General features: G+C 48.0%; 1 protein-coding gene and 1 non-coding gene across 2 annotated transcripts in view; one reads left to right on the top strand and one right to left on the bottom strand.

Annotated features, from left to right (window-relative positions):
- Positions 1–20936, top strand: part of LOC123662963 (E3 ubiquitin-protein ligase UBR1) — a 51083-nt gene extending 30147 nt beyond the window's left edge. The window contains exons 19-28 of the mRNA XM_045597727.1: positions 282–457; positions 5113–5204; positions 5853–5980; positions 6205–6321; positions 12154–12371; positions 12747–12939; positions 13450–13686; positions 14907–15911; positions 16845–17024; positions 19554–20936. Of these exons, the coding sequence (XP_045453683.1) occupies positions 282–457; positions 5113–5204; positions 5853–5980; positions 6205–6321; positions 12154–12371; positions 12747–12939; positions 13450–13686; positions 14907–15911; positions 16845–17024; positions 19554–19700 (2493 nt within the window). The 3' untranslated portion in view covers positions 19701–20936. The remainder of the gene's footprint in view (positions 1–281; positions 458–5112; positions 5205–5852; positions 5981–6204; positions 6322–12153; positions 12372–12746; positions 12940–13449; positions 13687–14906; positions 15912–16844; positions 17025–19553) is intronic.
- A 3405-nt stretch (positions 20937–24341) lies between these two features.
- Positions 24342–24413, bottom strand: Trnaw-cca. The gene has a single exon. It is a non-coding gene; the product is annotated as a tRNA-Trp (tRNA).
- Positions 24414–26500: the final 2087 nt, after the last annotated feature.

The raw sequence follows: 26500 nt of genomic DNA, 5'->3' as shown, positions 1-26500 counted from the left end.
AAGACGGCCTGCATATGTGCGAAGACACTGTGTCAGCGAATGTGTTAAAGTTCTTAGTGGTAGTAGTCGACAGCTCTCGAATTCACTTGCGTGCACTCTTTTTCATACTCGCGAGTCGCAATACTGGTGGGCACGTAGCAAAACGGGCGTGATTGAAAGTTGTAAAAAAGTCTTGGCACCTGACGCCAACTCTATTTGTATGCCGCCCGGGCCCCCCAGACTCTCTCTACCCACGCTACGACGCTGCCGTATATTGAATAATAGTTTTACGTCGCCATCAGGCGCTTCACTTGATCGGCTACGCGCTGCGCGACGAGGAGAGCGGCCACTACGAGTTCCTGGCGTTCGCCGAGAGCGCGGCGCGGAGCGGGCTGCTGGCGCTGCTGCGGCGCCTCGCCGTCTGCCCGCGCGTGGACGCGCACCGCGCGCTGGCGCGCTGGCTGCTGCAGCGCATGCGGTCAGTACGGCGCGCGACAGGCGCCCGCTCGTTGTGTGTCAGCTCCTCCAGGTGCCCCCCTGCTGGCGCGCTGGCTGCTGCAGCGCATGCGGTCAGTACGGCGCGCGACAGGCGCCCGCTCGTTGTGTGTCAGCTCCTCCAGGTGCCCCCCTGCTGGCGCGCTGGCTGCTGCAGCGCATGCGGTCAGTACGGCGCGCGACAGGCGCCCGCTCGTTGTGTGTCAGCTCCTCCAGGTGCCCCCCTGCTGGCGCGCTGGCTGCTGCAGCGCATGCGGTCAGTACGGCGCGCGACAGGCGCCCGCTCGTTGTGTGTCAGCTCCTCCAGGTGCCCCCCTGCTGGCGCGCTGGCTGCTGCAGCGCATGCGGTCAGTACGGCGCGCGACAGGCGCCCGCTCGTTGTGTGTCAGCTCCTCCAGGTGCCCCCCTGCTGGCGCGCTGGCTGCTGCAGCGCATGCGGTCAGTACGGCGCGCGACAGGCGCCCGCTCGTTGTGTGTCAGCTCCTCCAGGTGCCCCCCTGCTGGCGCGCTGGCTGCTGCAGCGCATGCGGTCAGTACGGCGCGCGACAGGCGCCCGCTCGTTGTGTGTCAGCTCCTCCAGGTGCCCCCCTGCTGGCGCGCTGGCTGCTGCAGCGCATGCGGTCAGTACGGCGCGCGACAGGCGCCCGCTCGTTGTGTGTCAGCTCCTCCAGGTGCCCCCCTGCTGGCGCGCTGGCTGCTGCAGCGCATGCGGTCAGTACGGCGCGCGACAGGCGCCCGCTCGTTGTGTGTCAGCTCCTCCAGGTGCCCCCCTGCTGGCGCGCTGGCTGCTGCAGCGCATGCGGTCAGTACGGCGCGCGACAGGCGCCCGCTCGTTGTGTGTCAGCTCCTCCAGGTGCCCCCCTGCTGGCGCGCTGGCTGCTGCAGCGCATGCGGTCAGTACGGCGCGCGACAGGCGCCCGCTCGTTGTGTGTCAGCTCCTCCAGGTGCCCCCCTGCTGGCGCGCTGGCTGCTGCAGCGCATGCGGTCAGTACGGCGCGCGACAGGCGCCCGCTCGTTGTGTGTCAGCTCCTCCAGGTGCCCCCCTGCTGGCGCGCTGGCTGCTGCAGCGCATGCGGTCAGTACGGCGCGCGACAGGCGCCCGCTCGTTGTGTGTCAGCTCCTCCAGGTGCCCCCCTGCTGGCGCGCTGGCTGCTGCAGCGCATGCGGTCAGTACGGCGCGCGACAGGCGCCCGCTCGTTGTGTGTCAGCTCCTCCAGGTGCCCCCCTGCTGGCGCGCTGGCTGCTGCAGCGCATGCGGTCAGTACGGCGCGCGACAGGCGCCCGCTCGTTGTGTGTCAGCTCCTCCAGGTGCCCCCCTGCTGGCGCGCTGGCTGCTGCAGCGCATGCGGTCAGTACGGCGCGCGACAGGCGCCCGCTCGTTGTGTGTCAGCTCCTCCAGGTGCCCCCCTGCTGGCGCGCTGGCTGCTGCAGCGCATGCGGTCAGTACGGCGCGCGACAGGCGCCCGCTCGTTGTGTGTCAGCTCCTCCAGGTGCCCCCCTGCTGGCGCGCTGGCTGCTGCAGCGCATGCGGTCAGTACGGCGCGCGACAGGCGCCCGCTCGTTGTGTGTCAGCTCCTCCAGGTGCCCCCCTGCTGGCGCGCTGGCTGCTGCAGCGCATGCGGTCAGTACGGCGCGCGACAGGCGCCCGCTCGTTGTGTGTCAGCTCCTCCAGGTGCCCCCCTGCTGGCGCGCTGGCTGCTGCAGCGCATGCGGTCAGTACGGCGCGCGACAGGCGCCCGCTCGTTGTGTGTCAGCTCCTCCAGGTGCCCCCCTGCTGGCGCGCTGGCTGCTGCAGCGCATGCGGTCAGTACGGCGCGCGACAGGCGCCCGCTCGTTGTGTGTCAGCTCCTCCAGGTGCCCCCCTGCTGGCGCGCTGGCTGCTGCAGCGCATGCGGTCAGTACGGCGCGCGGCACGTGCCCGCTCGTTGTGTGTCAGCTCCTCCAGGTGCCCCCCTGCTGGCGCGCTGGCTGCTGCAGCGCATGCGGTCAGTACGGCGCGCGACAGGCGCCCGCTCGTTGTGTGTCAGCTCCTCCAGGTGCCCCCCTGCTGGCGCGCTGGCTGCTGCAGCGCATGCGGTCAGTACGGCGCGCGACAGGCGCCCGCTCGTTGTGTGTCAGCTCCTCCAGGTGCCCCCCTGCTGGCGCGCTGGCTGCTGCAGCGCATGCGGTCAGTACGGCGCGCGACAGGCGCCCGCTCGTTGTGTGTCAGCTCCTCCAGGTGCCCCCCTGCTGGCGCGCTGGCTGCTGCAGCGCATGCGGTCAGTACGGCGCGCGACAGGCGCCCGCTCGTTGTGTGTCAGCTCCTCCAGGTGCCCCCCTGCTGGCGCGCTGGCTGCTGCAGCGCATGCGGTCAGTACGGCGCGCGACAGGCGCCCGCTCGTTGTGTGTCAGCTCCTCCAGGTGCCCCCCTGCTGGCGCGCTGGCTGCTGCAGCGCATGCGGTCAGTACGGCGCGCGACAGGCGCCCGCTCGTTGTGTGTCAGCTCCTCCAGGTGCCCCCCTGCTGGCGCGCTGGCTGCTGCAGCGCATGCGGTCAGTACGGCGCGCGACAGGCGCCCGCTCGTTGTGTGTCAGCTCCTCCAGGTGCCCCCCTGCTGGCGCGCTGGCTGCTGCAGCGCATGCGGTCAGTACGGCGCGCGACAGGCGCCCGCTCGTTGTGTGTCAGCTCCTCCAGGTGCCCCCCTGCTGGCGCGCTGGCTGCTGCAGCGCATGCGGTCAGTACGGCGCGCGACAGGCGCCCGCTCGTTGTGTGTCAGCTCCTCCAGGTGCCCCCCTGCTGGCGCGCTGGCTGCTGCAGCGCATGCGGTCAGTACGGCGCGCGACAGGCGCCCGCTCGTTGTGTGTCAGCTCCTCCAGGTGCCCCCCTGCTGGCGCGCTGGCTGCTGCAGCGCATGCGGTCAGTACGGCGCGCGACAGGCGCCCGCTCGTTGTGTGTCAGCTCCTCCAGGTGCCCCCCTGCTGGCGCGCTGGCTGCTGCAGCGCATGCGGTCAGTACGGCGCGCGGCACGTGCCCGCTCGTTGTGTGTCAGCTCCTCCAGGTGCCCCCCTGCTGGCGCGCTGGCTGCTGCAGCGCATGCGGTCAGTACGGCGCGCGACAGGCGCCCGCTCGTTGTGTGTCAGCTCCTCCAGGTGCCCCCCTGCTGGCGCGCTGGCTGCTGCAGCGCATGCGGTCAGTACGGCGCGCGACAGGCGCCCGCTCGTTGTGTGTCAGCTCCTCCAGGTGCCCCCCTGCTGGCGCGCTGGCTGCTGCAGCGCATGCGGTCAGTACGGCGCGCGACAGGCGCCCGCTCGTTGTGTGTCAGCTCCTCCAGGTGCCCCCCTGCTGGCGCGCTGGCTGCTGCAGCGCATGCGGTCAGTACGGCGCGCGGCACGTGCCCGCTCGTTGTGTGTCAGCTCCTCCAGGTGCCCCCCTGCTGGCGCGCTGGCTGCTGCAGCGCATGCGGTCAGTACGGCGCGCGACAGGCGCCCGCTCGTTGTGTGTCAGCTCCTCCAGGTGCCCCCCTGCTGGCGCGCTGGCTGCTGCAGCGCATGCGGTCAGTACGGCGCGCGACAGGCGCCCGCTCGTTGTGTGTCAGCTCCTCCAGGTGCCCCCCTGCTGGCGCGCTGGCTGCTGCAGCGCATGCGGTCAGTACGGCGCGCGACAGGCGCCCGCTCGTTGTGTGTCAGCTCCTCCAGGTGCCCCCCTGCTGGCGCGCTGGCTGCTGCAGCGCATGCGGTCAGTACGGCGCGCGACAGGCGCCCGCTCGTTGTGTGTCAGCTCCTCCAGGTGCCCCCCTGCTGGCGCGCTGGCTGCTGCAGCGCATGCGGTCAGTACGGCGCGCGACAGGCGCCCGCTCGTTGTGTGTCAGCTCCTCCAGGTGCCCCCCTGCTGGCGCGCTGGCTGCTGCAGCGCATGCGGTCAGTACGGCGCGCGACAGGCGCCCGCTCGTTGTGTGTCAGCTCCTCCAGGTGCCCCCCTGCTGGCGCGCTGGCTGCTGCAGCGCATGCGGTCAGTACGGCGCGCGACAGGCGCCCGCTCGTTGTGTGTCAGCTCCTCCAGGTGCCCCCCTGCTGGCGCGCTGGCTGCTGCAGCGCATGCGGTCAGTACGGCGCGCGACAGGCGCCCGCTCGTTGTGTGTCAGCTCCTCCAGGTGCCCCCCTGCTGGCGCGCTGGCTGCTGCAGCGCATGCGGTCAGTACGGCGCGCGACAGGCGCCCGCTCGTTGTGTGTCAGCTCCTCCAGGTGCCCCCCTGCTGGCGCGCTGGCTGCTGCAGCGCATGCGGTCAGTACGGCGCGCGGCACGTGCCCGCTCGTTGTGTATCAGCTCCTTCAGGTGCCACCTTGCTGGCGGGCTGGCTACTGCAGCGCATGCGGTCAGTGCGGCATACGATATGTGCCCGGCACATTAAATACCCGCTAGGATTTTTTCCTGTATCCAGTCGTTATGGTCGTCAAACATTGTCGGTTAGGTATATAATACATGTATACTATTCGTGCTTAGCCGAACTGCAGTATTTTTTTCTATTTTTTTTATTGTGTCTTTTCGTGTACTACTGATAAATATATATAGCATATTGGTATTCTCATAACCAAACCCAGTGTTAAACGACTGTGGAACAACTGGGAATAAACACACCCCAAAATATTATTCTTATTACAGTCTGCTACTCGGACAGAACGACGAAGGCTTTGGAGACATAGAAAATATGGAGACAGACGAGGACGTGAAACCACCAGTGGACAATACAGCTGGTATGTTTAAACCTCTAACTATTACTGGCTTAATTATTATATATACCTGATATACAATCAACCAATAAAGTCCGAGTTTTTAGTTAAAATGGTTTTACAAAAACACTGGTGAAATTTTTGGGTAAAAAAGCTGTTAAGCGATCGTCTTAACTTATGAACACATTAAGTTCATTCACAATTGTACTGTGTGGCTACGGTACTAAAGAATATAACCACCCCCGCTCTTCCCGTGGATGTCGTAAGAGGCGACTAAGGGATAACACAGTTCCACTACTACATTGGAACTTAAAAAGCCGACCGGTGGCGGGGTAACCTTCCAACTGCTAGCTTTGAAATACACAGGCCGAAGACGGGCAGCAGCGTCTTCGGTGCGACAAAGCCAGCTCTGCGGTCACCAACCCGCCTGCCTAGCGTGGTGACTATGGGCAACACACATGAGTTCACGTTATTTTTGGCGTAAACTTGTGGAGGCCTATGTCCAGCAGTGGACTGTATAGGCTGTAATGAAGTTCATTCACAATAATTTTAGTGCGAAAGAATAAGAAACAATCAGCTACAAAATAAAAGATTCTCGTTTATGATTCCACATTTTTTATGATGGATAGATGATACCTATATTTAATATTGATTTTATATATTTTTACTCAGATGCTGAGAAAGCTCGTCGTGCAAAGCTAGCGGCAGAAAGACGCGCGAAAGTGATGGCACAAATGAAGGCTCAAATGAACAACTTCATATCCAACAATGCTACACTGTTCCAAGAGACTACGACTGAGGTGATTCCATAAAATTTTACAGAGTGACTTCTTAAAAGTAGTGTTTAGTATCTATTTTATACTTTCAACTTAGAAAAAATAGTAGTGTAGTCAATTTAACAGCTGTGCGAATTATTTTAGCTGCCATGCTAACCATTTTCATCATAACAAAAAAGGCTATGTCCAGTACATTACACTGCATTACTATTTTAATTGACAAAAAGTGTAAATAAAATCTTTTACAGGCGACGGAAGAAGAAAAGAAACAAGATTTACTACCTTTGTATCGCGGCGCCGCGTTGGGCGTCTGGGGCGGTGGTGTCAGTGAGCCGCCCAGGGTCTGCATTATGTGCCAGGAAGACGTCAGTTTTTTATAGAGTATCAACTAATTTTCAGACCAATAAACTTAACTCTAGATTTGAACACTTAAACTTTACATTTTAAGTTGGAATTTGATGCGGACATATTGGAGGTGTCTTATTTCTCGACTAACAAAATAAATAGAAATAATAATATATAGAAAGTAAACTCTTAATACTAAGTTAGCACTATTATGCAGTCGTAAGTATTGCTATTACTTTTCTGCAGGAGTAAAATATATGTTAGGTAGTAGCAAAATAATTTGTCGGTCGGGTAATCCTCAAATTTTATGAGAATAGAACCACAGCATTTAAATAGTACGGTGTTGTTATTATTTTATTTTACTAGTATAGGAGGTCGATCTTGGACGGATAGAAAACACTCGTGGATGAAGATATATTTATTGAGGATAGATGGAATCTTTTACAAATGACTTAATTTAAACGTGCCGATCGCAGCGACGGTTACTGGACGACTACAATATACCTTACAATATACCTAACACTATTATTTATAATATTACCAACATACATATTTGTAACACATTACAGATTATATTGTACATGATCATAAATAATATTGCGTCGCTTACAAGTAGTAAAACCGCCAGATTCTACATGAAAATAGCTTTCTTTTTGCATAAAAGGAATAAATGGAAGTCAGGATACTAAGGTGTGCTCCCTATGTATCGGCAATTATCACTGTCAATGCCTAGGAATAACGGCTGAGAATTTCCATAAAGAGTCGAAACAAGCGAGATCGAACTGGTAATTTCCAGAATGCAAGGGAATTGAAAAACGTGGGGACCATATATCTGTAAACTCGCAAGCAAGTTCATCTCCTCCGACTGAATATGCAGCAATGGAAGATTTCAAATCCTAATTTGACAAAAGATTAAAGAAAGCAACAGCTATAATTCTGTCTCAGGAACAACTGGATAACTCTGAAAAACAAAGCTATCAACGTTGTAATCGAAGAGCTCAAGTCTAATGTCAGTACTATATGTAATCAGTACGAGGCAAAAAGTCACAAATGAATGATAACTTAAAAACTTGATTCCATTAACAGCCAGTTCAATACAATGGAACAACAGTCCAGAGCTTGCAATGTTGAATTCAGTTTGTTCCGGAGAACAAGAATCAGAACTTGCTGACAGTCATCAAGCAATTGGTAAATATTATATCGAGATCTTTGGATAAAACAGCGAGATCATGAATATCCATAAGGTGCCTAAAATCAACCAGGCATCAAAGAGACCCCGTGCGATTGTGGCAAAACTTGTGAGCCCTCGCGTTAGGGATGAAGTTCTCGCTGCTGTTAAGCAATTTAACCGGTGACACGAAAGTGAAAAATTGCACGCTGAGCATCTTGGTTATGCGGACAAGAAGCATCCTGTATATGTGACTGAGCACTTATGTCGGCCAATAAAAGGCTTCATGCAGCGGTAAGTCAGTCAGTTTAACCTATTGCAGTCCACTGCTAGACGTAGGCCTCCCCAAGTTCGCGCCAGACATCCCGTTTTTCCTGCAATCCTTATCTAGCCTACATCGGCAATCTTACGTAGATCGTCGGTCCATCGAGCCAGAGGACGTCCCATAATGCGTTTGCCGAAACGCGGTCTCCACTCAGGGACAAGTCTGCTTCAACGGCTATCGGTCCTGCGACACAAGTGACCAGACCACTGCAACTTCAACTTGCTAATTCTGTGGACTATGTCGGTTACTTTCGTTCTTTCGCGGATAGTCTCATTTCTAATCCTATCTTTGAGAGAAACCCCAAGCATAGTCCGTTCCATCGCACGTTGAGCGACTTTAAACATGTGGACCAGTCCCTTCGTCAGTGTCCACGTGTAGGCTTCGTATGTTAACACAGGCAGGACGAATTCGTCACCGTCGGATATTTTGACCTTATACAAAATTATACATGGTTTAATGATCTGTCCAAACTTTTTAAATAAATTTTATTTCAAGATCCCACGTTCTGGTTTTTCGTCTGTCAAATATGTATACTTTTCAGTTACCACATTTTCGTACTAATAGTGGACATCACTCCGTTCTGTATAGAATTCTGTCATCCTATAATGGTTTATGCCCAAACTTTGATATTTTCAATGGCTACGGCCAAGAATATTATTCATGGATTGGTTAAATAGTTTGTAATTTTCTGTGATTAGTTTAAGCTGAACATGTCAAAATTGCATGCGGTGTTCACTGTAATAAGAATAAACATTAGACGCCTTTCAAATTGCTACACATATAAACTTTTTTATTGTATCATTCAATTTGTGATCCTAAAAAAATTGTAGGAACTTTTGAAAGCCATAGTCAATTGTTTTATCATATCCACTTGTCTATCATCTATTAGTGACAAATATTTCGTTGGTACTTTAAATGGAATGAAAATGAATGTCATTTAAAAATATTAGGTTTTAGGTCGTTCAACGAATTTTAAAAGAAGATTTGTTGGAGTTTTGATGTTATCGTTGTAGTCAGAGGGGAAAAGGTAGTAGAAAGATACTTGTTTCGTAAGAAAAACTGTGTTACATTGGAAACGTAGGCTATAATTAGTCCCTAAACCCATTAGGTCCTCTAGTATAAAACAGTGATGCGTCCGATGATACAACAAGTGATGCGTCCGACGGCTAACGAAGGACGAGGAACGGAGATCTACTGACGTTTAACACGAATAGATCTCGGAGATACCTCTAGTTCTTAGTGGAGAAACTAACATCTTTGTTAACAAAATGCTATGAAGCAACATGCCCACTAATCTACCCTCCGGATAACCCAACCGACAAAAAATCATGGTGGGGCCCAGAGCTAAAACGCCTCAGAGCTAAGGTTAGGTTAACAATAGAGCTATGAACACATATAACAACCAGGATTGAGATCACTACAGAAATGTAAAGGCCTTGTACAAGAAGCGAATCAGATATTGGAAAACTCGAGCATGGCGAAAGTTCTGCGAAGCGATCGAGTCGTTTGTGCAGGCCAGTAGAATCCGCAAAATCCTTACTGGGGAACCACAACGAGAACTGGCGTCGCTAAAGAAAACAGGCAATACCTACACTTCCCTGACTGCACTATGGTTACCACAACTAGCTGGCAAGATACAAACCTCACCACATCAGACAGCGCCTGGAAGTGCTCAAGTGAGGTAATACAACCAAAGAGAATAGCGTGGGCAATCAGGAGCTTCCAGCCATTCAAAACGCCAGGACCAGATGGTGTATACCCTGCTTTTCTCAAATGGGGAGACATAAGATTAAATCACACACTTAACACAATCTTTCAAGCCTGCCTGGCTTTTGGCTATGTGCCGAAATAATGGAGGGAAGTAAAGGTTATCTTTATACCTAAACCCGGTAAAGCAGACTACTCAGACGCAAAGTCCTATAGGCCAATCAGTCGTCGAGAGATAACGTCCTACCAAAAGTACCCCTACATAAGAATCAACATGCCTATAGTGCAGGTAAATCTACAGAATCAGCCTTACATACTGTAGTAGGCAAGATCGAAGAAGCACTTATAATCAAGGAATCTTGTCTAGGCACCTTTATTGACATCGAAGGGGCCTTTGATAAAACAAATTTCAACACCATAGTTACAGCACTAAACTGCCACAAAATAAAACCCAACTATAATTACTTGGATCAGAAACATGCTGGCAAACAGGATCGTAAGAGTAGACAATGACAACAAACAAGGCGCTATCGTTGCTAAAGGATGTCCCGAAGGAGGGGTGTTATCACCCTTGCTATGGAACCTTGTAGTTAACGATCTAATATCCTTGCTAAACGACAACAGATATTGTACAATAGGCTATGCAGACGACCTGGTTATACTCGTGGCGGGCAATTTCACAGGTACACTCTGTGAACTAACTCAGACAGCCCTGCTATTAGTAGAAAGATGGTGCGAGGAGCATAACCTATCCATGAACCCGAACAAAACAGAATTAGTGATGTTCACGAACAAACGAGACTTGGGAAATTACACTCTACCTAAACACCTTAACTCAACCCTGAATCTAACCACAGAGGTAAAGTATTTAGGTGTAATACTAGATAATAAGCTAAGCTGGTCCAAACACATAGAAAATAAATTAAACAAAGCCAGCATCTAAGCTAAGCTGGTCCAAACACATAGAAAATAAATTAAACAAAGCCAGCATCATCTTCTGGCAATGCCGCAAGATGATTGGCAAGAGTTGTGGACTTACACCCAAACTGACCCTATGGCTCTACACTGCGGTCATTAGACCCATGATCAGCTATGGAGCTGTGGTGTGGTGGCACAGAATACTCCTCACCACAACGCAATCCAAGCTACAAAGCTGGCAGAGGTTGATGTGCATGGCAATCACGGGCAGCATGAGAATCACACCAACAACAGCAATGGAGGCCATGCTAAACATTCTGCCACTTCACCTATTTATCCAACAAGAAGCTACAATTACTGCAGTAAGACTAAAGACTCACAAACTACTGTGTTCAACAGGCATACCACACATAAAGATTCTGGAAGACATAGCCAAAGACATTCCGTTCATGGAAGCACCAAATGACGGAATACAGATCAAATATATTTTTGATAAAAAATACAAAATACAGCTGGAAGATTCACGTGTAGCCTCAAATGGGCGAGACCTGAGTATCTTCACGGATGACTCTAAAACGAAAACAGGGTCAGGAAGCGGTATCTTCTCCGAAGACCTAAATATTATTATATCACTACCCATTGGTACCTATAACACAGTGTTTCAAGCAGAGTACTTGGGTATACTTGAGGCAGCCAGAACAATCGGGAGAAGGAACGTAAAGGATTCCCATATCCGTATATTATCATACAGCATGTCAGTATTACAGGCACTAGATAGTAACTCAACCACCTCAGCTATAATCTTTGGGAGTGTGAAGAAAAGGGAGGATCCTCCAACCAGACGGGTGTTGTGTCTGGTGGGCTACCGGCCCGACGGTTGTTGTCGGGATCTTGTATATATACTTTATCACTTTGAAATTTCTGATAGTGCGATGTAGCATACGTCAGTTTTCACTAATTACGTAGTTTGTAGTCGTTCGTATTTCGCGCGATAGATGTCGCCACAAATCTATGAATGCCATAACACCCTGATGCAAGTAGGTGAAAATAATGATATCACACTGCAATGGATCAAAGTTCACAACAACACACGCGGTAACGACAGGGCAGATGAGCTAGCAAGAAGGGGGTCAAGTATGACGGCTATAGGGGCCGAACCGATCATATCGTTACCTTCTTCCTGGCTCAAAGGCCAAATTCGACAACGCATGAAACGCAAACACATCACACTATGGTCCGAAGTTGCGGACTGTAGGCAAGCCAAGTTGGCGCTGCCAGAAATTGATGTCAAATTGGCAAGAATTCTAATAAATCTGGACAGACGCCAACTGAGACAAATAACAGCGGTACTGACTGGACACGGTCCGTATAACAAACGCCTATTTAATATGGGCATTACCGATAGTCCCCTGTGCAGAGCTTGCAGCAGAAGAAACGGCTACGCATGTACTTCTTTACTGTCCAGGTGTAACGGCTTACCGGGCACAACATCTTGGCACCCTGAAGACACTTCCGGAGATCTTCAAGGAACCAAAAAGACTTCTAAAGTTTCTGGAGGATCTTGGGTGGCAAGAGTGATTCGGATTACTCTCACACACCCAAAATAGGCGTAAAGTCGTCGAGTTGCGGAAACCAGCCCGTATTAACCATACCATACCATACCTCTAGTTCTGTCTCTCGAAAGATTCCTCGCCCTCGCTCGTGTCGATCTACAGCACTGTAATCTCTCCTCAGGCGCGCGTGGAGGCGACGTCGGAACCGCTGGTGCTGGTAGCGTTCGCGCAGCACTCCAGCGTGCTGAGCCGGTGCGGCGCCGGCGGTGAGCCGTGGCGCTGCGCCTGGCCGCCCGCCGGCCTGGGCGCGCAGCCGCACGTGTCGTGCTGCGGCCACGCGCTGCACGCGCGCTGCTGGCGCAAGTACGTGGACGGCGTGCTCGACCGGGAGAAGCTGAGGTAGGCCCCTCTGAGGTAGTACCCGAGCTAAGAAACAAATTTGATTTGTACTGAGAAGGTGACAGCAAACTGCAGATATTAGAGCCTTTGGGCTCCTTTAAGGCCATGAGCAATTAGCGCTAATTAATACTAGCGCGTTATCGTCCCCTGGAGCTTTAATTGCCATACCACAGGAACTACTTTATTTACTTGTGATCTTCTGTAAGGTTAAATTACGTTCCCAGTTAGGCCGCTAAAAAATTATAAGCAAAACATTTCCAGCTGTACCATATGTCAATAAATTCAAGTAACCCAAAAGAAAAAATGGTCTTCATGCCTATCATTTTCAATCGTCGCATGACACTTATAAAAATGATTTATATCTCTCGTCGGCAGACCCTACCGCATCCGGCAGCCGGCCGCGTTCGACGTAGAAAAGAAAGAGTATTTGTGCCCGCTGTGCGAACGACTGTGTAACACGGCGCTGCCATTGATACCGGCGCCGGCGTTACCCTCGCGTCCTCCACCGCCTCTCAGCGAGACCGTCTTCAGTGACGCCGTCGACCTCATACTGAAGCTGAAACACCAGGTACGGACAATCAAATTAGATCACAAGTGAATGGGCATATAGTGTGACTAGATGGACTGGTCGACTCGATTCGTTATGTCAGATTGTGTGTGTATAATTTGAACTTAAATTTAATATGTATAAAATTAAAATGTGATATATGATTCGTTAAAGAGAATAGGAGAATGGTTTTATAAATTATGTTTGGGGTCATCCATTAATCACGGGGGACTCGAAGCTGTAATGAGATATCACGTGTGTTTATTTTTCGTTTAACGCGCGATTTCTAAACCAAACAATCAACAAACCTGCAACCTTGATTTCTTTCTGGAAATTTGTATCACGATGCTTAGTTTGCCAAAATTCCATCAGATTAATACAGGTGGTATTTAAGGATAATATTCTGAAAATTTCAATATACTGTATACCAAAAAAAAAAAAAAACACGTGATTTTTATAGTCGAAACGTCAGTACATATCGCCAAGGGTGGTAGGGGGTGTCGCAGTGGTGTGATAGAGGTTTGCGCGCAGGTGTGCTCGGAGCCCGTGCACGTGTGCTCGGAGTACTGCGAGGACATGCACTGCCGCGCGCGCGCGCGCAGCGTGGGCGCCGCGTCGTCGTCGGAGGACGAGTCGGCGGACGAGGCGGAGGTGTACGTGTCCACGCACGCCGAGACGCTGCTGCCGCCCGAGCTGCTGGCGCACTTCGGCGCGCCGCCGCCGCCGCTGCACCGCGACACGCAGGCGCTGCTCGAGGACTTCGCCAAGGTGGGCTGCTGGGCCTCGCCCCCACTGCTGGCAAGGCCTCTTGCTCCGAGTAGGATCCTCGTCCGAGCTTCATCCGCCACGCTGCTCCAATGCAATTTTGACAATATAAAAAATGTATTACTCAAATACGAGCTCGATTCCCTAGTTCAAATTTTCAGGGCTTCTTGGGGGACAGAATAAAGCAACTTTCCTGAAAGTTTGAAATAAATCGAAATTCAGACAAAAAAAGTTCTAGCTATTTAAAAACATTGATTATCTAAAATTTGATTGGTTTTAAATAGTTATAAATTTATAAAATCGGTGCAATTAAGCAAAAGCTGGGTAGATTCCATTAAAATATAACTCTACAAAAGATATTAGCTGCTGGACGACTCTCAACTTCAAATACGGTACAGTTATATAATAAATAATAGTGTTTTATAAATTGGTAAAATTTAACCAAAACAGTGGTTTAGTTAAGCTCGATATAAGTTTTGACCTAATATCTATTTGACTAACTAAACGAACGACTACTATAGTACGGACGCGGAGCACGAAGAATTTCGTACAATGACCTTTTTGCCTACTGCCAGTGGTTCTCAAAATTTTTATATAAAGTACGAAGCTTTAAAAAATCGGTAGAGTTTAGAATTTGGGATGTCTTAGAACTCGTTTTTTGCACACTACACTAAATCTACGCTGTCTGTCCGTGGATCGGTCTAGTCACAGAATAAAATATTTTTTTGTTTAATCATTCAGTATATATAATTACTATGTGTACAATTTGGTGGCTATACTTTGTATATGCAAAAAAATCTTAGATCTGTTGCTGTGTGACAAATGACACAAATAAACACACTTTCGCATTTAATATAAGTAATGTTAACTTTTGAATAAAATTAAAAATGAAAAACGATGAATCTTGTGACTTAAATTTGGAAAAAAAAGTAAAAAGGTTGACAATCTGTGAATACGGCTGTCACTACACCTGTATGAGCGCAACGAAAATATGTTTATAAGCGAGCGACAAAGACAAAAGACGAGGGGTCAATGTACGAAATTCTCCGTGCTCCGCGTCCGTACTTTACCAAAATGAACTTAAAAATTCCTAGAATTTTTTTTACAAAATTACAAATATTGCTAATTTATATCTTTTTCCAATTTACAATGACTCTTTTGCACAACTTATTTGAAGTTATCTTTAATCTAACAAATTATTATTTTTTGTTTTTGGTCTTTAGATGCTCCCAGGAATTTGTGGACTGTCAGAGTCAGGTGGCATGGTGTCCGTGGCGGCTTTGTACCGTGCGACCTCGTACACAATCATGAGTACCAACGCAGTACTTCAAGCTGAACATCGACCACTGCTCGGCGATTTGCCTTCTAGACATCGAGATGCGTTACAAGCGCTCATACGTCTCGCTGCCATCGTACCTAGTACTTGGCCCTCACCCAGACACATCTCTCATCACGCTCTGAGCACATTAGCTACCCTGGAAAAAACCTCACCCCTGACACATGAAGTGTTCGGAACTCTAGTCGCCCTAGTCCTAGCCGCTCCGTCCTTATTTTGCAAAACCGCAGGTCCTGCTCGACCGACCCACTTAGCGAGACAAATAACATTAGAAGCTTTTAGAGCGACTCTAACCAGAGCAATGATAGCCATTGACGTCACGTCCTGCACCAGTGAATCAATGGACGGCGCCGAACAGACTATGAAACCAGATTTTGAGAACCTATTACCGTTTATGAAGGAACTTCGAAGAGGAAAACTCGAAACGGAAAATTTAAGTGCGAATGAAGTCTGGGAAAGTATAAAGGGACAGTGCCATAACTTTTTAAGGTGCTGCTGTCTGTTCTACCACTTCTTGAGTGATATTCAGCCGCCCACTGAACTGACGGCCGTCGCAGGAGACACTTGGGATACGATGTGCGGATATCTAGACCTGCCTAGTACGTTTAAAGATCTCATTGACAACCCGTTGGCTAGAAAGAAAGCCCTCGCTTGGTCGGAACTTTCGAGCGACTGGTTTAACGGCGAACTAACTCCCAAAGTAGTCTTAGAGCCCAGTGAACCTCCGCGACTTATTACATTACCAGACGACTTTTCAGAGTTAATGAATGTCGTTTCTGAGTTTTCATGCCCAAATTCTGAAAGAGAAGATAGTAAGAACCCGACCATGTGCCTCGTCTGCGGGCAGATACTGTGCTCGCAGAGTTACTGCTGCCAGATTGAGATACGCAAGGTAACTATGACGTGCTAACAATACTTTTTACTGGACACTTTTCTGCTATAGTTACGTTTTATAGATATATTTATGTAAAATTGATCATTAATATTGTTAACAAAATTCTGTGCTATTAAATTATTATTATTTTTTATAAATACTTTATAACTAGGAATGGTACTATGAGCAAAATGTAACTTCTCAAACATATTTATCTTACTCTTGATAATTCTATGACTTAACAAAAGCATTTGACAGTGTCGCTCATAAATAATTGTTGTATAAATTATGTAAGAAAGGTGCTCCAACTAAAGTTCTTCTCCTCGTCGCTTATTACCGGTGACTATGTACTTCATTATAAAACGGGGGTAAGACGTTATTTTGTAGTGGGCTAAATTGAGGTTCCACAAGGATCAAGATTTAGATCACATTTTTGTTTTAACCGACTTCCAAAAAAGGAGGAGGTTCTCAATTCGACTGTATTTTATTTTTTTTCTTACTTCAGAACTTTTGATTGGGTGGAGCGATTTTGACAAATTTTCTTTTAATCGATAACAACTACTTTTCGAGTTATACCTAATAATGCGTTTTTACTTGACGCTTTTTTCGTCGACCTACGTTGTATTATACCGCATAACTTTCTACTGGATGTACCGATTTGATCATTCTTTTTTTGTTGGAAAGAGGATATTCCTTAGGATTTAAATAAGGTATTTATTTAGACGTTAAATGCGCTACTGTTTTTTGTGCCAATAATATTTCGCTGATTCTTAAAGTAATTTAGGAAAACTTATAATTTACAATTAACGTACTAGTAGACATCAATATTACTTATATGGGTTCTCGAAAACAGATCTCGATTCAAACATTTAGTCGAGTATCAATTCATTGATGTTTCCTTCGTTTGACTTCGGAATACCTTTAAAAATGGCGCGAAACTCGACTCGACAGAGCGGCCGCAGCGGCGGCAAGGAGCTGGTGGGCGCCGTGGTGGCGCACGCGCTGAGCTGCGGAGCCGGCGCCGGCGCCTTCCTGCGCGTGCGCGAGTGCGAGCTGCTGCTGCTGGCGGCGCCCGCGCGCGGGGCCATGCTGCCCGCGCCCTACCTCGACACCTACGGCGAGACCGACCAGGTACACTGCTCTACCGCCGGCGCCTTCCTGCGCGTGCGCGAGTGCGAGCTGCTGCTGCTGGCGGCGCCCGCGCGCGGGGCCATGCTGCCCGCGCCCTACCTCGACACCTACGGCGAGACCGACCAGGTACACTGCTCTACCGCCGGCGCCTTCCTGCGCGTGCGCGAGTGCGAGCTGCTGCTGCTGGCGGCGCCCGCGCGCGGGGCCATGCTGCCCGCGCCCTACCTCGACACCTACGGCGAGACCGACCAGGTACACTGCTCTACCGCCGGCGCCTTCCTGCGCGTGCGCGAGTGCGAGCTGCTGCTGCTGGCGGCGCCCGCGCGCGGGGCCATGCTGCCCGCGCCCTACCTCGACACCTACGGCGAGACCGACCAGGTACACTGCTCTACCGCCGGCGCCTTCCTGCGCGTGCGCGAGTGCGAGCTGCTGCTGCTGGCGGCGCCCGCGCGCGGGGCCATGCTGCCCGCGCCCTACCTCGACACCTACGGCGAGACCGACCAGGTACACTGCTCTACCGCCGGCGCCTTCCTGCGCGTGCGCGAGTGCGAGCTGCTGCTGCTGGCGGCGCCCGCGCGCGGGGCCATGCTGCCCGCGCCCTACCTCGACACCTACGGCGAGACCGACCAGGTACACTGCTCTACCGCCGGCGCCTTCCTGCGCGTGCGCGAGTGCGAGCTGCTGCTGCTGGCGGCGCCCGCGCGCGGGGCCATGCTGCCCGCGCCCTACCTCGACACCTACGGCGAGACCGACCAGGTACACTGCTCTACCGCCGGCGCCTTCCTGCGCGTGCGCGAGTGCGAGCTGCTGCTGCTGGCGGCGCCCGCGCGCGGGGCCATGCTGCCCGCGCCCTACCTCGACACCTACGGCGAGACCGACCAGGTACACTGCTCTACCGCCGGCGCCTTCCTGCGCGTGCGCGAGTGCGAGCTGCTGCTGCTGGCGGCGCCCGCGCGCGGGGCCATGCTGCCCGCGCCCTACCTCGACACCTACGGCGAGACCGACCAGGTACACTGCTCTACCGCCGGCGCCTTCCTGCGCGTGCGCGAGTGCGAGCTGCTGCTGCTGGCGGCGCCCGCGCGCGGGGCCATGCTGCCCGCGCCCTACCTCGACACCTACGGCGAGACCGACCAGGTACACTGCTCTACCGCCGGCGCCTTCCTGCGCGTGCGCGAGTGCGAGCTGCTGCTGCTGGCGGCGCCCGCGCGCGGGGCCATGCTGCCCGCGCCCTACCTCGACACCTACGGCGAGACCGACCAGGTACACTGCTCTACCGCCGGCGCCTTCCTGCGCGTGCGCGAGTGCGAGCTGCTGCTGCTGGCGGCGCCCGCGCGCGGGGCCATGCTGCCCGCGCCCTACCTCGACACCTACGGCGAGACCGACCAGGTACACTGCTCTACCGCCGGCGCCTTCCTGCGCGTGCGCGAGTGCGAGCTGCTGCTGCTGGCGGCGCCCGCGCGCGGGGCCATGCTGCCCGCGCCCTACCTCGACACCTACGGCGAGACCGACCAGGTACACTGCTCTACCGCCGGCGCCTTCCTGCGCGTGCGCGAGTGCGAGCTGCTGCTGCTGGCGGCGCCCGCGCGCGGGGCCATGCTGCCCGCGCCCTACCTCGACACCTACGGCGAGACCGACCAGGTACACTGCTCTACCGCCGGCGCCTTCCTGCGCGTGCGCGAGTGCGAGCTGCTGCTGCTGGCGGCGCCCGCGCGCGGGGCCATGCTGCCCGCGCCCTACCTCGACACCTACGGCGAGACCGACCAGGTACACTGCTCTACCGCCGGCGCCTTCCTGCGCGTGCGCGAGTGCGAGCTGCTGCTGCTGGCGGCGCCCGCGCGCGGGGCCATGCTGCCCGCGCCCTACCTCGACACCTACGGCGAGACCGACCAGGTACACTGCTCTACCGCCGGCGCCTTCCTGCGCGTGCGCGAGTGCGAGCTGCTGCTGCTGGCGGCGCCCGCGCGCGGGGCCATGCTGCCCGCGCCCTACCTCGACACCTACGGCGAGACCGACCAGGTACACTGCTCTACCGCCGGCGCCTTCCTGCGCGTGCGCGAGTGCGAGCTGCTGCTGCTGGCGGCGCCCGCGCGCGGGGCCATGCTGCCCGCGCCCTACCTCGACACCTACGGCGAGACCGACCAGGTACACTGCTCTACCGCCGGCGCCTTCCTGCGCGTGCGCGAGTGCGAGCTGCTGCTGCTGGCGGCGCCCGCGCGCGGGGCCATGCTGCCCGCGCCCTACCTCGACACCTACGGCGAGACCGACCAGGTACACTGCTCTACCGCCGGCGCCTTCCTGCGCGTGCGCGAGTGCGAGCTGCTGCTGCTGGCGGCGCCCGCGCGCGGGGCCATGCTGCCCGCGCCCTACCTCGACACCTACGGCGAGACCGACCAGGTACACTGCTCTACCGCCGGCGCTGCTACGCTATGGTATCGGAAACATTGTTAATTGTAACAAAACCCTACAGTTGACAATCACGTAAACAACACAGTACGTTATCGCTATGTTCAACCCCCCTCCCCCCTCCAGGGCCTGCGGCGCGGCAACCCGCTGCGCCTGTGCCCCGCGCGCTACGAGCAGCTGCGCGCGCTGTGGCTCAGCCACGGCATCCACGAGCGCATCGCGCGCGGCCTCGACACCAACATGCTGGTCACCACCGCCTGGCAGAACATGTGAGCGCGCCGGCTGCGCTCGCCTCGGACTCCGCTACGTCCCCGCCCGTGACGTCGGACCCGCGGACGTGCGCGTGCGTGTCATAGCGAGAAGCAAAAGTGATCGGATTCGGTGAATGTTCGTTGTAATAATCGACTAAGTTTGGAATGATGAGCTGACTCGTATTCGCCTGTCGATTTTGACGCAGCTACGGAAATTATGCGGCACTATAAACTATTTGAAATTATAGTTATAGTTATTTGACATGATTTCAAACATTTGTATGTAAAAAATGATGTTAGTTAACGAAACCGTCGTCTCGAGTTCTACGTGTAATCTCATCGATAAGAAAATAGTTTTACTCTCGTTAGGTTTCCGTGGCTGCGTCGATTTGTGGCAAAAAATATATATATAAATTATATATTATATTCATATATTTTATTCGATATTTTTCATTCAACGCGGTTTTGTAAAGAAATATTTGACAGAAAATCGCACACACATGTCCCTGTTACCGAGACGAATATACAATTTTGTAGATCTCTCACGATTACCAAATAGTTGATTTTATAAATTTCAAGATAATAACGTTGGATCTGTGATAAGCCGAGAGGGCTTCTGACGTACACGTGCGTGCGTACTCGTAGTAAATATTTTTCAAAGGGTTAGTTTAGACTGTTAGTATTAATTTATTAATTAAGTCTTGATTTTTTTTTTAAATATCGCCGTTTTATAATTAGATGAAATATAAAACTGAGTCGAATGTCACTTGAAAAGTTTTTTTGGAACCTAATATTGTATTTTGATATAAAGTTAAGATTTAAAATTTTCGAGTTGCCTGCGTCGTTAAGATAGTTGTTGCACAGATTAATGAATAGCTGTCAAATATTTAATATAGTTACAAAATATGCAATATTTCTCCCTTTTCGTCGTACACGGGATATGAATAAAATTCATTAAAGAAGTGATCTTTGATTATTATTTGTTTAATAAGATGCTCTCGAAAATACGGTTGTAAATGTGAAATTATTATAATTAAATGTATTTATAATATTTTTGTAATTAACGTGTGTCTCACGCCGCTGTTATATTTTTTTTTTTAAATTTCGTTTGCAGCTAAAAAATTAACATGAAGTTTTTGTTCGTAAAAGATATTTTAACGCACAAAGTTCATCGCTTACAAGTAATGTGTGATAATTGTAAGATCGAATACTTTGTCACGTGTTTTCAAATAAAATTTATTGCTTTATTCGTTTTTAATTTTCTTTTTGTTATTTGTATAAATATATTATTGCTACATTTATTTTCATATATTACATTAATTGTATATATTATTTATATTGTTTAAATTACAGAATGTTAAAATATCAAAAAAAAAACGATTATTTATTTACTTCCTACTTATTATATGGGTAAGTAACGATTATTCGATATAAAAATCAAAATAGAAATAATAATTTTATGTAAATGTTAAATATTATAACATTAAAGGTACCTGTCCTATCAAATTATTAAGTTACATGTAACATTTGTTACTTTTGACAAATTAAACATAACTTTTTTTTTAAAGCAAATATGCAATTTGTATTTCTGCCATAATTCATTAGTCTGGTCGTAGGGGACTAGAAAGACGTTACAATTATATCAGAATCCTTACCAACGTTTTTTTTTTGGATTGAACAATTGAACGATATACAAAATCTTATACTCCGGGAGATAATTTCCATAGCTTTCCAATCGTTTTTTTTTTCACAATGAAATTTGAAAGTATAGTTATCGGCACGGATCTTGAGCGCTGATTAAACTGCGCAGCAAAGCAAGCTTAGCAAAAGCTGCAAGAGGTGCCACATACCTTTACAAATTAGTGCCTTTAACTTTATGACTTTACCGATACTTAGTTGTAACTCGTTTGAAATAGGCTATTTTCAATAAGAATAAACTTCAAATTATTTTTATAACATTTACATTAAATTTGACTTGGTTTGAAATAATTTAATTAGTACCGAAGCTCAGTTGAAGCATCTGAAAAATGTTTGTTTAATATTTAAATTTGCAGATGGTTGTCTCCAGTTAACTGGATATTAACCATATGATTTTTTTTCATATGTATATAATTATTATTGTGTCTGTGCAATAAAGTACCTAACATTTTTGTGTGATTTAAACTTAAAATATAACTTATAGCTAGTAATTTTAAATATAACTTCAAATCATCGCTAAAGGTTGTAAAAAGATAACACCAATATAAATCCCATTGTCTTATCTCATCGACTTGCCATCATTGCCTTTTATGCCCGGTTCCTATATCCAGAAAACGACTCGTTTTTGCTTACTAACCGTTAAATTTAAAACACGTCATGGAAATTTAACTGTTAGAGATCAAAACGGACAGTTTTTTTTTTTTAATTTAGGAACAAGGCTTTAGTGTATCTTTTGCTCGTTAATCGAAATATATCTGTACAAATAACTTGTATGATAGTTGTAAAATTATTATTATATAAAGTTGTTTTCGTGTCGTTACTGAATTAAATATATTTTCGATTTTAAGACGAGTGAATAATCTCGATCGGGCTTCTAAGATATGTAGGTATTTGTTTAGTTATGAAATTATAGAAAAACTGATTATTTCGTACATTTTTTTTTCATTTGAAATAATTATTGATAATTTATAAACAAAAAGGAGTAAACATTGACAAGTTTTATTTAAAAAGTACGAGGAGATTACTGAATGATTGTACGAAATGGCAAAACGCCCAAATAATGTTATAATTGTCAAACTTATAAAATAAAAATATAATAAAACTATTTAGTAGTATTATTATATAATTAACATCCCCTGTTTTAATTATGTTATGGATAACGCTATTTGAAGAATGTCGGTATCAAACAGATAAAGCTTTTTGATATATAATTATTTTTTATCGTCGAACTGATATATTTATGAGGCATTTCTATTCGTAAATGTGACTCTAAAACTCTAAATCTAATCTAATCTCTAAACAGGTCTTAATAGCCTATTCTACCTCTTGCTGTTAAAGTCAAATCGTAACTCATTTGCGCGGTGAAACCGGTCCTTAATCTATACTAATATTATAAAGCTGAAGAGTTTGTTTGTTTGAACGCGCTAATCTCAGAAACTACTGGTCCGATTTGAAAAATTCTTTCAGTGTTAGATAGCCCATTTATTGAGGAAGGTTATAGGTTATATAATATCATCACGCTAAAACCAAAAGGAGCGGAGCACCAATATGGATAATGTTTTAAAATCGGGGCTTCTTTTTTCCTTTTAAGAGCTTCCGCTGCGTGCGCTGTGAAAACAGTTAAAGTTTCGCAAAAATCATGTATGACAGAATTGATCCTCTTTAAAAGTTCTAAAAAAAAGCCCACGACAGCATATATCTATCTTTTAAGGTTGGCTCACTATGACCTTTTTTATGCTAACCAAGTTTGTTCCTTGAACCTACCTTGAAATACAAAAAAAAATAAAAATAAAAATTGCATGTATTTCGAATAAAAAAGGACATAGGTTTATAAGCCCGTGGATGTATATGACTTGTCAAAAAAAAAAAAAAAAACCAAGTTTGTTCCAAAATAATGCATTATTTACGAAGATGTTTTTATCAACATGATGATATTAATTCTTCACTACATAGTATAAAACAAAGTCGCTTTCTCTGTCCCTGCACATGTATGTACGCTTAAATCTTTAAAACTTCGCAACGGATTTTGATGCGGATCTTTTTAATAGATAGATTGATTCAAGAGGAACGTTTATATGTATAATAACATCCATTAAATAGTGGAGAAATACTGTTATTTTTGAGTTTTCTAATGTTATGTCGTAAATAATAATTTTTTTTTCGCTTAAATTGCAAACGCAGGCTGAACCCTACGAGATTTATCAAAATAATGTACTAAGTATTGTACACATTAAAAAGGTCTACAGAAAACTCCGCGATGGTATATACCTATCTCTTATGGATATCCCACAATAACATTTTTTGTCATTTACTTTTTACGACAAATAATGGCTAATTTTCGAAGCGATTTTAACCAATACAGCATTAATCCTTATCCAATTAAATACATTAAATATATTTTTTATTTAATATAGATCTATATGGCCCTTTACAGCATATGATTTAAATGAATATTTTCGAAGATATTACAGATTTAAAAATCGCGGTACGCAGCGTTTGCGGCGGTTCCGGCCGGCTTTTACTCTAAGTTAACGCGTGCGGGCCACGGGCAGTAATGAATAAATCAAAACTACTGGATCGATTTTAATCATTTTTTCAGTGAATGTCATAGGCTATAATTATGTTTTATACCCGTGCGAAGCCGGAGCGGGTCGCTAGTATCTAAATAAATACGTTATTAAACACAAGTATTTAATTTGAAACTAAATAGCCTTTTACATAATTCGATTTCAATGAGTATCACAGGAGATACCGCAGTTTTTAAATAACATCGCAGCAAAATAATGATCAAGTATTGCGGGCGCCTCTGTTCCATGCGGACGAAGTCGCGCACAGAAGCTAGTCTTATATAAATATACGCGTGTTAAAATAAAGTTATTTTTTTAATCGCTTTAATTGTTACGGTTACATTTAAGTTCATTAGGAGTAAAAATAATATACTGTAAAGAAAAAAAGTTATTGTGTTTGACCCCGACGTGATTTGAACACGCAACCTTCTGATCTGGAGTCAGACGCGCTACCGTTGCGCCACGGAGTCGACGTAAAAGTTTGCGAATTTGGCTAATTGTCTTATCTTTTTTACTTACATATACTATATAGACGATATGAGTTAACGTGATGTGAAATATATATTAAAAAATACTGTTCTACCTCTTACGCTTTTTTTGTACTTGACGTTCTGTGTCTGTATAATCTTAACGTCTCGGACTAAGAATCACTTAGTCCGAGCTTAACTACAAGTAACGATCGTTATCAGACCTACTCCACACCAACCTGCAAAATAATGATACCTACATGTAATAAAAAAAATTATATCGATATATTTTCAACAGCTCAATTCAACTACGTTATCCTTTAAAATTGCTCACCTTAAATTATTTAGTTAAAATTCATTAGTCTTTGAAAAAATATCATTTAACAATACTTTCAAACTCCTATATCTTTTGATGTATATGTTGCAGTTAAAACTCTTAACCAGTCAAAAGCACTATTGACTACCAAAATCAGTCAGAAGTACTTTTGATCGTTTGCTTTAGTCAATATTATTTTTGACTAAAATAACAGTTAAAAGTACTTTTGCCCAATGGAGCTGGATAAAAGTACTTTTGACTAAATGATTCCGTCAAAAGTGGTTTTGACTGGTTGTATCAGTCAAAACTCTTAAAACGTTAAGGTGGTCGATAAAAATAACGACAAACGCACATATAAACTTTTATATTACTCATTATTAGTGAGGAACGTGCTGATATTAGAACAAAAATGATTGACTACGAAAAGAAAGAAGGCTTTTTGCAAAGAATTTTAGCGATGGAAGATATGAAAGATAGTCATTTCAATGTGATGACAAAAGAAAAATTTAAAAAGTTTGCAATGGATGTGGAAGGCGCGAAATTTAATGAAAAGGAAACACCATTACAGTACAGTAGACTACAACGCTTTAAAACATTGAAGTTTGTGGTATAAAAAAATGAGTTACAAACACAGAACCTGTCAAATATTTTTGCCGGCTGAGGAAATCTACGACATTATTGATGCTGCTCATATTTCTATAGGGCATGGTGGTCGCGATAGACTTAAGAATGAAACGGCAAAAAAGTACGCTAATATTACAAAAGAAATGATTAATATATATTTATCGATGTGCGAAGTATGCCAAAGAAAGAAAAGCAAGAAAAGGATGGGTCAGGTTTAGAAACCGATTGACGCAGAAGGAGACCGCGGAGTGGGCCAGAGAGGAAGACGCCTCTGCTGGCCCACTTCGGCGCAGACGTACGGGGGCAAGGAGAAGGCGGTTTTCCCACCTCCTCCCCCCTCCGTAATAGTGGGGTCGGCGGCCGATAGTCGGGGGACTTCGGCCGGCCGGACGACACGACCTCATACGTCTGAGGAGTGGCCTTGTTGTGAGCGAGGCCACCCCACCATTATGCCGGGGCCCGGAGGCTCTGTCCGGGCCTACCGCTGAGGCGAGATGGCGAATGCTAGCGCGACCCCATCTCGCCCCATCCAGGCGGATGACTGCTAACACGTGGTGGTTTTTAGTCAGTAGGAATCTGACATAACCCTCTGGCGCCCCCGCGCTGGATGCGCGCTCCATGATGGATTTTCCGCACGTAAAAAAAAAGGTTAAGAAACCGATCCTGCACACTGAAATGAACAGCCGCTGCCAAGTCGATCTGATTGACATGCAGTCGCAAGAAGATCGCGGGCATAAATTTATTATGGTTTATCAGGATCATTTGACTAAATTTATTCACATCTAATGAGTTAATAGTGCTTTTGACTGACGCTTTTTTGCAGTTAAAAATACTTTTGACGGAGAGCGTCAGTCAAAAGTATTTTTAACCACGAATTTGCAGTCAAAAGTACTAATAACCAATAATTTTTAGTCAAAACCACTTTTGACCAACTTGTCCAGTCAAAAGTACTTTTGACTGATTTCGCTAGTCAATAGTACTTTTGACTGGTTAAGAGTTCTGACTGCAACATATACAATATTTTAAATTGCTCAGTGTTAAAAAACTGCTCAAGTTACATTTATAATTGCTCAAGTACAGTTTGGAACAGCTCCACTTTCCTTAATTGTTATATAAATATAAATAGTTTAAACAACTATAACTTTTTTTT

The sequence above is a fragment of the Melitaea cinxia genome, chromosome 19, assembly GCF_905220565.1.
Source record: "Melitaea cinxia chromosome 19, ilMelCinx1.1, whole genome shotgun sequence".
NCBI lineage: Eukaryota > Metazoa > Arthropoda > Insecta > Lepidoptera > Nymphalidae > Melitaea > Melitaea cinxia.
Note: the sequence above shows the minus strand (reverse complement) of the source record. Positions and strands in the feature narration are given on the sequence as shown.